Here is a 12,267-nt window from a genome sequence, read left to right as displayed (position 1 = left end):
TTAAAGAAAACACAATTGACCTCACCATTGACATATTGATGAATATCAGACTTGAAGTACAACATTTTAATGTAATTACGCGAACACAATACGTGTGATACTTAGCTGGGCCACAGACACAATCAAAGCAGCGAAATGTATGCCTGAACTCTCTCCCTCAGTTAAATAAATGAGAAAGGCAGGTGAAGAAAAGTCACTGAAGGGGGTCACCTGGTATGAGGGGTTCTGTGCTTGGAAAATCTGTGCTCCAGACCCCTAATCTGCTAATGGCAGACAAGCCACGAGGCTTCAAGAATGGCTATAGGCCCCACCATTACTTTTCTTACAGATTTCCAGGATGTGCAGGTCTAGTACAACATTATGCTTGCTACCTCTTTTGTTAGTCCCTCCAAAAGTTGTTTACTGCATCTAAAAATAAGGGTTGGGTCATCATAAAAGCCAACAAATCCTCAACCAGCTAAAGAAATTATACTTAAATGTCGGTTTAAATATTTCTGAAGTGTAAAGAAACTGGTCCCTTTTTTTATTCCTTCACCTATGATGAAGAGAAAAATATACTGAAAATCGACTATATTATTTGATTTTTGACACACACATCTTAATGAAGTGTACCCTGCACTATATGGGCCTGATTTGTCACTGTACTTTTGACTAACTTTTCGAATTTTTAGCATTCACAACATGCACTTTGTAGCAACAAAACTAAAAATAGTACACATTTTATTATAAAATATTTAATAGCCTATGTGAATTTAAAAAATAATGTAACAATAAATGTTACATTTGTAAACATTGGAACACTGTAACCAGTTATGGTTACATTATTTTTTAAATTCAAAATAGTTTACATATTTTATTATTAAATAATAAATATGTATTATTTTATATATTTCTAACATTAACTCATTTGTTTATATTTTTAAATATTTAATTTAACATTAGTACCTAAGGGGTCCCTACCTCCATTTTTTTTTCCAATGGGAGGGTTATGCAATACCAGTGATTGTTTATGTGTAGTGCTGGACTTAGTACAAAATTGTAAGTTACCATAAAAGTGTAAGTTATAAAAGTGTAAGTTATTACAAAAGTTCAGATTGTGAATACTGAAAAGTAGTAAACGTACTAAAAACTGTAAACTTAAATCAAAGTGTAAGTTATCTTTGTGAATCAGGCCCTATGTGTGGGGACAATGGGCCCACATCCATGTTCAACCAAGAGTGTCTTAGCAGTCGTATGCAGGTGTGAAATGTATTGTTCTCTGCAGCATATGTCCTAACTGTGTTTACAACTTAGAAACTTAACATTTGCAATGAAAACAGACTTACCACTCCTTGGAAAAAGAAAGGGGGTGGGTAGAAATAGGGAGCGTCATGTGTTCCATAGATAGGCGGAAACGCAAAATTGTCAGACGGCCATTCATTACTGTGGAAGCAAGGAACATGTAAAATATTCTTTTAAAGGTTCAACAGGCAGTATAAATAATACGGTCTTCGTACAATTAAATTGGTCTTATAGCTAAAACAGAATGCTCTATCCATCTGCTTAGCACAACAAACACAAGCAAAATAAGTTTTATATTTTTAACTCAGTCTACTACAGATGCTGAGAAATGTGCTCACTTTCATGCTGTGCACTAGACAAAAAAATTCTGGACTTTCTCCAATTGGAAAATGGCTACATACTTAGCTAGATTTACTTATGATTAACAGAGAAAATGTGCTGCTGCCAAGGGGTTACAGATTTCCAAACACAAGCTTATGAAGACTTCCAACAACTACAAAGGGCCTGATTTCGATGTCGAGCGGCAAGCCTCCAACAGTCTGTCGGAGGCTTTCTGCCGGACATCGAGTGTTTCCCTCCAACTGCCGTATTATGATGAAAGAGGTCGGAGGAAATCCTGCTGGGGGATTCCACTTCTCTTCTGATGTGGTAACCGAGCCCGTTGGAAGAGAAGCAGAATTGTAATCCGCCTCGGCTCTACCATCAGGATTACAATGGCGGTTGCCAACAGCCTTTCCTTGTTGGTCTTTCCGACATGGAAAGGCTGTCAGAAAGTGAGTTTGGTGCCCGCCTAAACATCCCTGCACCTTGTGGCAGGCACTGTGAGGTGCCTCCCAGACGGGACAGGCCTGGTTCCAAACATCCAAATTACTATGGCAGCTTGTGTTGCAGGGCTTTTTCGCCCGCCTCACAAGCTGCCAAGTTAAAATGGATGTTTCAGACTGCCCTATGGGCGGTCACATCCAAATTGCGAGGTCAGAACCACTGACCTATGTTCGAGCAGTTCTTAACTGCTACAGTACACCTACTCTGTGGCAAACCAAGGAACATCACACAAAGCAAACAGTAGAAACCAGACCCTTGGAATGGTGCCATCTGCAGGCATATCAGATTTTGTTATATACACCCAGAGATTTTGGCTGCTGCAAACAACTGAAATAGGTGTGAAAGTATGGGGAAATGAGGAATTGCCAGGGGAAATATGACCTGAAATTACCAATTTCATCAGTAATTCTTTATTTCTTAGTGAACCTGCAGGGTTCAACTTCTAACAGGCAGTATTTTTCACACCACCATTGCTACTGGTACTACTATATCGAGAACTCTTGGGATGTCGAAATTCTAGCCTATTAGGATGAGATATTTACCTGGTCCAGTACTACCACCAGATTCAGAGCTTTTCTACTCAGAATGAGGAGCATGTGTACAGATTCCCATAATCAGTTTTCCCAGTCCCAATTCTCTATGCTTTTCTTTAAAAGGTAAACAGGGAAAATTACTCCTTCTGTATTGTGTCCTACACAATTTATGTGCAAATTCCTGTTTCTGCATGAATTAGGATCATAAAGGCAGTCTAGAAAGGGGCCCATACTTGTTTGTTGCAATGAAACTGTAGTAGGTTGGTGTTTTGCTCAAATACCTTGATAATCCAAATCTTATTCTGCAGTTCAGGAAAGGCGCCAGATCACAGTTGTATATTGGCAGCAATAGCTGTCCGCGGTATAAGAACTGGTCAACAGTACATTAGACCATATTTGATGTTCGCACCATATTGCACCACACAAGGCAGCTATACAAAAAACAAACTCATCTGATGATTGGTAAAAGATGGGAAACATATATAATGCATGTATTGTACTGCAACATATATAGAGCGTATTACCTCTATCTGGGATACTGAAATGCTTGCCTACATGGGCAGGATGTTGCACCGTGTAAGGTGTGGGGTTGGAAGGGTGTCGTCTTTGCTTTTGAAGTAATTCCTTGTCATGTCTGAAGACTACTGAGGTGCAGGAATCCTGCTATGGGATGCAACACTTAGCAGTGAGGTGGATGAAGAGGTATGAAGGACAGATGCACTATTTATGGTTTTCAGTAAGCGGACAGCAGATTTCTTTATGGTATTTCTTGTGATCCTATTCCACTTAGCTGGACACTGCACTGCGGTCTTCAATCAGAGACATTTTGTTTACATGTTTAAGGCTCAGCATATTCATAGCTGGACAGGGAAATGGTGGGGAGAACTCCTGGGATGGATGTGTTACCATCATCTCATATTTGATTGTCATTGGGGGACATCTGATTTGCTCACTTACCCGCCGTGAGGGCAACGGCCGATGCAGTTCTGTCCAGGGGAGCGCCGTGAGGGGAACGGCTGAATCGCACAACGCCTACTGACACCGGGGAGACTGAACCACAACCCCCAGGTGCCCCGGCGGCCGAGTCGCGTCCCTGACGCCACCTTCGCGCCCGGAGGCGCCTGATAAGCGAGGAGCGCCGAGCGGTCAGGGGGACATCTGATTTGCTCACTTACCCGCCGTGAGGGCAACGGCCGATGCAGTTCTGTCCAGGGGAGCGCCGTGAGGGGAACGGCTGAATCGCACAACGCCTACTGACACCGGGGAGACTGAACCACAACCCCCAGGTGCCCCGGCTGCCGAGTCGCGTCCCTGACGACACCTTCGCGCCCGGAGGTGCCGGATAAGCGAGGAACGCCTCTCGCCACGCGAGTCGCGCGCGGGAGTGCCCGGGGCAAAGCCCGGGCAAAGGGCGGGCCCTCTACGGCCCTCAGAGGACATAAGAGGACGGGACGGGCCACCCCACCTGACTTATTCCAAGGAGAAGGTATAGAGACGCTTCTTACTATCGGACTTCTACTGTACAGCTTTTGTTGCTTTATCGGATTTTGCTTACTAGTCATGTCCATCTGGGAGGAGCTCAATGCCATGTGTGGCACTAAATATGTCCCGGATTCATCAGCCCCCCCTACTATGGGCAGTGACTTTGACAATTTAAATGGTACTCCGCGGGACGTACCTCTACCCTCAAATAAAGATCACACTCAAGCAAATGCACTGCCCTGGGGTTCCATTACTAAAAGGAAGCATGATGGGGAAAATGTTAACGAGAACCAATCTAAAATTCAATAATTGTGCACCTGCCTTACATCTTCCCCCTCTAACCCAATCACATCAATGGTGGATAAGGCTGTGGATAGAATAGATGATCCTGTATCGCCCCTTCAAATGACTTTACTGGCTCAGTTCAAGCAACTGTTAATATCTGCCATATCACCTCTGGTTATAAAAATTCATGACCTGGGGGACAGGCTGACCAGCATTGAAAAAATACTTAAAAGGGATTCTCCACCAACCAATAAATTAGCAACACTATTTGCCCTAATCCTCCCATCAACCCTGAAAAGTCTAAGCCCATTACATGTAAGAATACCCAAACTCAATTACCGCCTCTTAATACATCTACCTCAACTGGCTCCAAAGTAACATTAAAACCTGCGCTAATAACTCACAAAGTGGCCAGAGCCGCTCTAGAAAGAACGCCACGTATTAATTTACCTCCCGAAGCCGCCCCATATGTGACTGTCCTCTCTGGGGCCCATGCACTCAGCCAGGGGAAACACGAAACTCATCAGGACCTGCTAAATAAGGTTATTTTTTGGCTACAGAACAATAGACCTTTGCCATCTGATTTAGATGGTGGAATCCTGAGCGTCAGGAGGGTGGGGTTGCTAGGTATGCTGCCGAAACACATATCGGGGGACTTGGTGCTAATCAAATTTAAGAATAGGAACATCGTCCCCTACTTACGATTTTGCCAGCCCAAAGAAGGAGATGGCTCCATCGGCGTTTGGGACTTGCATGATTTCTACCCGAGCTTCCTACACACTCCATTACCAATCAATCAATCAATCATAGCATTTGTATAGGGCGCTACTCACCCGGAAGGGTCTCAAGGCGCTTGGGGGAGGGGGTCCGCTACTGCTCGAACAGCCAGGTCTTGAGTTGTTTCCAGAAGGCGAGATGGTCCTGTGTCAGCCGGAGGTGGATGGGGAGGGAGTTCCATGTCTTGGCTGCCAGGTAGGAGAAAAATCTTCCTCCGGCGGTGGCTCTTCGGATGCGTAGTACGGCGGCGAGGGCGAGGCTTGTAGAGCGTAGCTGGCGGGTGGGTGTGTAGAAGGTCAGGCGGTCGTTGAGGTACTTGTGGCCCAGGTCGTGGAGAGACTTGTGTGCGTGGGTAAGGAGCCTGAACGTGATCCTTTTGCTGACGGGGAGCCAGTGCAGGTCCCTCAGGTGGCCGGAGATGTGGCTGCGTCGGGGGATGTCCAAGATGAGTCGGGCGGAGGCGTTTTGTATGCGCTGGAGTCTTTTCTGTAGTTTGGCTGTGGTTCCCGCGTAGAGCGTGTTCCCGTAATCCAGTCGGCTAGTGACGAGTGCCTGGGTTACCGTCTTCCTGGTTTCAGTCGGGATCCAGCGGAAGATCTTTCGGAGCATGCGCAGGGTGTTGAAGCACGACGAGGAGACGGCGTTGACTTGTCTGGTCATCGAGAGGGAGGAGTCCAGGATGAAGCCCAGGTTGCGTGCGTGGTCTGTTGGCTTCGGAGCGGTGCCCAGGGCGGGAGGCCACCAGGAGTCGTCCCAGGCGGAGGGCGATGGTCCCAGGATGAGGACTTCCATCTTGTCTGAGTTCAGTCTCAGGCGGCTGTTCTTCATCCACTCGGCGACGTCTTTCATCCCTTCGTGTAGGCTGGTTCTGGCGGTGGCGGGGTCATTGGTGAGGGAGAGGATCAGCTGGGTGTCGTCGGCGTAGGAGATGATGTTGAGGTTGTGTTGGCGTGCGATGGCTGCGAGAGGTCTCATGTAGATGTTGAAGAGAGTTGGGCTGAGCGATGATCCTTGCGGTACGCCGCAGATTACTTTGGTGGCCTCGGATCGGAACGGGGGGAGGCGGACTCTTTGTGTTCTTCCGGCGAGGAACGAGATGATCCACTCCAGTGCCTTTTCTTGGATACCGATGTTGCTGAGGCGTTGAACTAGGGTGCGGTGGCAGACAGTGTCGAACGCTGCAGAGAGGTCCAGGAGGATGAGGGCCGCTGTTTCCCCGTTGTCGAGCAGGGCTCGGATGTCGTCGGTGGCTGCGATGAGGGCGGCCTCGGTGCTGTGGTTGGCTCGGAAACCGGACTGCGAGGGGTCGAGGGATCCGTTCTTCTCGAGGAAGGCTGCAAGCGGTCTGTTGACGGTCTTCTCGATGACTTTGGCAGGAAATGGGAGGAGCGAGATGGGGCGGAAGTTCTTGAGGTTGGTGGGGTCCGCTGTTGGTTTCTTCAGTAGGGCGTTTGGCATGTTTCCAGCTCTCCAGGAAGGTGGCGGTGTTGAAGGAGGAGTTGATGACGTCCCGGAGTTGGGGTGCGATGATGGAGTCGGCCTTGTTAAAGACGTGGTGGGGGCAGCGGTCGATCGGAGATCCGGAGTGGATGGTGTTACCAAGAGTAATGACAAAGAAATACAACTCCTGGAGAAAGGGATCCTGTGCACCTTGTGCCACTAACCCTCTAGCCTCTAATAGATTCGAACCTCTGTTTAAAAATTGAATTTTGGGAGAACCATTTATAAAGAGGCAACACACGAGTTTTAGTCCAATTGACACGGTATTATGTACCTAGCAAGCAAACTGTTGACATAGGTTTGCTTGATGTTTTTCCCCTGAACTTTAAGCTATTTTGTGGCACTGTATGCATGACCCTTTTTGTTTCAAGAGATGTCCTACTTGATAAAGAAATGAAATGTTTTATATTGATTAGTTGACCCGTCACACCTATTTAATCCTGTTTTAATAATTGATATTAACCGTGTAATGAATTGTTAAGGTATTTATTAATGTACTGTTGTTGCTTTTATGATTTTTAAACTAAAATCGAATAAAGCTAATCTGATTGGTATACATTGACTGTCAGTATGCCTGAGATCGTCATTGTGAGATGTAAAAGAAGTGGTCACAGTATATAGATAGTCGGGACCTGAAGCGGTAGACTAGATTAGAATACTCCAATTTGCCAGCACTATGTAGCAGATTTTTTTAGTTATTTCATGCCTGTTTAATTGGTGATGGCTGTTTTACGGCCTGGTAAAGTACTGATTAATGGATAATACCCTCAGCAGATAATGTCTTAAGCAAGCGCAACAGGATCTAGTAGTGTAGGTCTTGCAGCATATATTTGATAAGTTGTATTCTGTGTACGGTTGCGTTTAGGTATAGACAGGTGGAATAGTCAAGTTTAGAGCTTTATGAGCATGAGACAGCTTGTAGCTTTTGTTGGTATCCAAGGTAAGGGAAGATGTGACATAGTAGTCTCATTGGCTCACATGCATCAAAGCAAAAGAACTGTCGCAAATGGGCAGATTCTCAGAATCTGCCCCTTTGCGACTAGTATTTTAGCATTTGGGATGCATCATCCCAAATGCAAAAATCGCAATTTAAGTAAATCGCTAAATTGCGATTACTTAAATTGTGATTGCATTTAAGGAATCTCAAATTGACATTCCTTAAATGCAATGTATTAAAGTAAAAAAATAGCGAATTTGCTAATAGGGGGAGCGAATTACCATGAAGTTGAACTTCATGGTAATTTGCAAAAACTTCCATTTTACACACACACACATGCCGCCCTTGGGGCATGTGTGTTTGCAAGATGTACTCATATGCAGATTTCAGGGGTGCAACAGAGTTTCCTTTTGACACCCTGGTACCCCTGAAATTGCATTCTCAATTTGCGATTCTCTAATTGAGAATCGCAAATTGAGAATGTCTTCCCATTCATTCCTATGGGCCTCTAGGCCCATGGGAATGAATGGGGAGGTATTCCTTAATTGCGACTCGTAATTTGCGAGTCACAATTAAGGAATGTTTAGACATCACTAGTTTTTTAAGTGATTTCTACATTTATTTATTTAAATTATTTAAAATATTTATAGAGCGCGGCTGTCACCTGGCAGGTATCCTGGCGCTAGTAACTACTCCTGAGATTTTCAGGCGAGAGGGTGAACTAAGGGCAAGCGGACTCAGAGCTAGAACTTAGAGGGGAAGAGCCATGTTTTGATTCGCTTCCTGAAGGGTAGAAGGTGAGGGATTTGACGAATATCGGCAGGCAGACTGTTCCAAAACTTGGCCGCAGCTACTCTGAAGGATCTTCCTCCTATCCTGGCCTTCTTGCATCTGGGTACTTTAACAAGGCAAGCGGTTGCGGACCTAAGTGTTCTGGTGGGAATATACCACGAGAACAGACGTTGGAGAGGTCTAGGTCCTACACCGTGTAGGGCCTTGAAGACCAGGCAAAGAACTTTGAAGGCAATACGTTGCTTCAAAGGAAGCCAGTGCAGCTCGGCCAAGGCAGCGGTGGTCGAGGATCTCCTGGTCCAGCCAAGAGCCAGTTTGGCTGCAGCTGATTGAACTCGTTGGAGTCTGTCCAGCAATGTCGCAGGGGATTCAAACAGGAGGGCATTACAGTAGTCAAGGCGACTGAGAACAGTACACCTGACTATCAATGCTCGGGCTGAAGGTGGTAATAGAGGCAGGATTTTGCGCAGTGAGCGCATAAGGGCTGAGCAGGTGGCGACTGTTCTTGAAACCTGCGTTTCCATGCTCAGTTGGTGATTTAGCATGACGCCCAAATTGCGAACACTGGTAACAGGTAGCGGATTGTTAGTATTTTCCAGGGGCCAAAACTCAGCAGGCAGAGGGCGGGATATGCGGCTCGCGGGACAGAACAGAACCTCGGTGTTCGAGGAGTTAAACTGGAGGGAGTTCCGGTGTAACCAGCCTGCGGTGTCTCTTAGGCAGTTATGGAAGGCTTCTAAAGAGATGGAATCTTCGCCCTCCCAAGAGAAAAGGAGCTGGGTATCGTCCGCATAGTTTACTGTAGTCATATTGTGCGATTTAATTAAAGTGACCAGTGGTTTCAAGTAAACATTGAAAAGAATCGGACTGATGGAGGAGCCCTGGGGAACACCGTGAGGGACAGGAGAGAAAACCGATTGGAAAGGGGGGAGGGATACAGCCTGTTTTCTGTCACTGAGATAGGAATGAAACCAGAGCAGGGCCGTGCCATCGATCCCTGCCTCTCTCAGCCTCTCAAGCAAGGTCCCATGATTGACAGTGTCGAATGCGGCAGACAGGTCTAATAAGATCAAGGCCACAGCTTGGCCCCTGTCTGCACGCATTCGAAGCTCTTCCATGGCAGTGAGCACTGCAGTTTCAGTGCCATGGGCTGGGCGAAAACCAAATTGGAATTCGTCCAGAACGTGATGTTGCTCGAGGTGGGTTGAGAGGCAATTGCTGACCCAACGTTCAAGCACCTTCGCCGGAAATGGCAGAAGTGATATGGGGCGGAAGTTGGACAGGCATTCTGGGTTCAGCGTAGGTTTCTTTAGTAGCGGAGTGATGAGCGCTTGCTTCCATGGGATAGGGACGAAACCACAGCTAAGAGATTGATTGCAAATCATCCGAAGGGTATGGAATAACTCGTGCCTGCATGCTTTCCAGATTTTCGGGGGTAAAGGGTCAAGGGGAGATCCCGAGGTGATGGCTAGTGCCAATTTCTCAAAATCTGCTTGAGAAATGAAGGGGAAAGCCAGGAGACTGTTCATCGGAGGGCACAGTGACCTCGGAGAGTCATGCATAGCCTTTTGCTATTCCTTATTAGCGAATCTTATTTTTTGCTGATAAGGAATGGCATGGTTTATGCATGTGCCAGTTAGTGTAGAAGGTGCTACTTGATACCTTGTTGAGATGCGGTGTCAAGGATAGTTCTAAATCAATTGTTAGCCCTAGTTTCTTATTTCACTTAGGGCCAGATGTCCGACCCGCCAATTAGTGAGTCGCAAATTACGTTGCATTTGAGACTCGCAATTTGCAACTCGCTAATTGGGATGCACAACAGTGTCTGAGACACTGCTTGGGATTCCCAATAGGGTCGCAAATTGCATGCCTCATTCATATTAATCAGGCTGTCGTAATTTGAAACCTCTTTGGTAATGGCTGGCACTCCCAGAGATAGTGGCCTGCTGGGGTCAGCAGACCTCCATGGCTGGGACTGCTTTTAAACAAAGCAGGTATTTTTAATTAAATGCAGCCCGTTTTCCTTAAAGAAAAAGGGGATGCATTAAAAAAATTAAAATGAAACTTTTCAGTTTCATTTTTTTAAGGGCAGGTAGTGGCATTTGCCCGTGCATTCAAAAAGGGGTCCCCAGGGGACCACTTCGCAAACGGGAAGGGGTCCCTTGGGGACCCCTTCCTGTTTGCGAGAGCTTTACCACCCTTCAGAGAAGGGGGATAAACTGCAAGTGTTCTGCAACTTTAATTGCAGTCGCAAAATATTCTTACATAGCTTAAGGAGTCGCTATTATGGAGGGAACGTCCTTGGAACGCCCCTTCTTAAGAGTCGCTACTCCTATTTTGCGATTTGCGACTCACAAAATAGGATTAGTACATGAGCGACAAGTTTTTTGCGGGCGTAAATGGGTCTAAAACCCATTTGCACACGCAAAAAACCTTTGAACATCTGGCCCCTAATGTCGCTGGAGGGGCCTTAATTTGCAAGGGCCCTATGTTTGGTAGGCTTTTTTTGCCATTGTCCACAGGTCTTGATCTCGGTCTTTGCCATGTTGAGCATTAGGTTGTAACTCACCATCCATGTATTTATTGCATGAAGGCATTCATCAAGTTCGGTTTTATAGAAGTCTTCTAGCCCATCCATTTTAACAATGATTTAAATATCATCTGCATAGTTTGAACAGAAAAGGCTGAATGGTTTAATAAGGTTTAGTAAGGGAGTTAGGCAGATGTTGGATGAAAGTGGGTGTATGATGGCCCACTGAAAGACAATTGTCTTTCTCTGAGCTAAGAAGCAATCCATTTTAAAGCATATTCACAAGTCCTGATATGATGGTCTTTGTAGTAGAGTATGGTGGACAAATGCCACTGAACAGTCCAAAAGCAGTAGGGAATCCATTGCATTATTGTCCACTGTGAGTTTTAGGTCATCTTAAATGGATATGCCTGTTCTGAAGCCGGACTCCTGGTCTGACAATCAAGGCTTTGTCTTCATAAATTTGGAAAGTTTAGTAAACACTAGTCTTTCTAACATTTTACCTATAAATGGGCAATTTGATATTGGTTTATAGTTTGCTGGGTCTTATTCATCAAGGTTTTTCTTTTTGAGGAGTGGTCTAATATAGGACATTTTCAGTTCAGGTAGGGACAACCCTAGTCCAAGAACTTGTTGAGTAAGGTTCTAGCTACCACCCCTACACCGGTTGTGCTAAAGCTATCTTTAACAATTTATGGAGGTACGTGGCCTGAAGGTGATCCTGGTGGTCTGCTTGCAATATTAATGTTGAGGAACTCCTATTTCTGGTTGAAAGCATTTAGCGGTGAACATTTGATTTGGTTTCTTTTTTTGCCACTGGGTCATATGTTGGAGTGATGTTATTTGTGTCTCCTTAAAGTAATTTTTTTAAAACATTTTTCAGATCAATGCCAAGGCGATTCTGTCGAAGTTGGCTTCCAATTATAGTGTTTTTGTGATTTAGTCCGCTGGATTGCAGAATTCTTCTAGAATCTTGTAGAGTTCCTTAGAGCAGGAAGTCTGCTTCAACTATCCATGTGGAACAGTGCTCTCCTTGCGTGGCTCAAATGGATTTTCTGTAGGCTTCTCTATACTTGCGTAATAGGAGGTTGTATTTTTCATCTTTGGGTTTTCTCCATTTCCGTTGCAATCAATCAATCAATCAGTACACTTACCCGTGAGGGTCTCAAGGCACTGGGGGGGGGGCTGCTACTGCTCAAACAGCAAGGTCTTGAGGAGTCTCCTGAAGGCCAGCAGGTTCTGCGTCTGTCGTAGGCAGATGGGGAGGGTGTTCCAGGTTTTTGTGGCGATGTGAGAGAACGATCTGCCGTAGGCGGTCGCTCAGC

At 45.7% G+C, this 12,267-nt stretch overlaps 1 protein-coding gene across 2 annotated transcripts in view; it reads right to left on the bottom strand.

The window, feature by feature from the left end:
- The window catches only part of RBM11 (RNA binding motif protein 11), a 206,057-nt gene that overhangs the window by 32,916 nt on the left and 160,874 nt on the right, over window positions 1-12,267 (bottom strand). For both annotated transcript variants that reach the window (XM_078656210.1, XM_078656211.1), the window contains exon 4: window positions 1,326-1,422. In XM_078656210.1, the coding sequence (XP_078512336.1) occupies window positions 1,326-1,422 (97 nt within the window). The remainder of the gene's footprint in view (window positions 1-1,325; window positions 1,423-12,267) is intronic.

This window comes from Lissotriton helveticus, chromosome 8, assembly GCF_964261635.1.
Source record: "Lissotriton helveticus chromosome 8, aLisHel1.1, whole genome shotgun sequence".
Lineage (NCBI taxonomy): Eukaryota > Metazoa > Chordata > Amphibia > Caudata > Salamandridae > Lissotriton > Lissotriton helveticus.
Note: the sequence above shows the minus strand (reverse complement) of the source record. Positions and strands in the feature narration are given on the sequence as shown.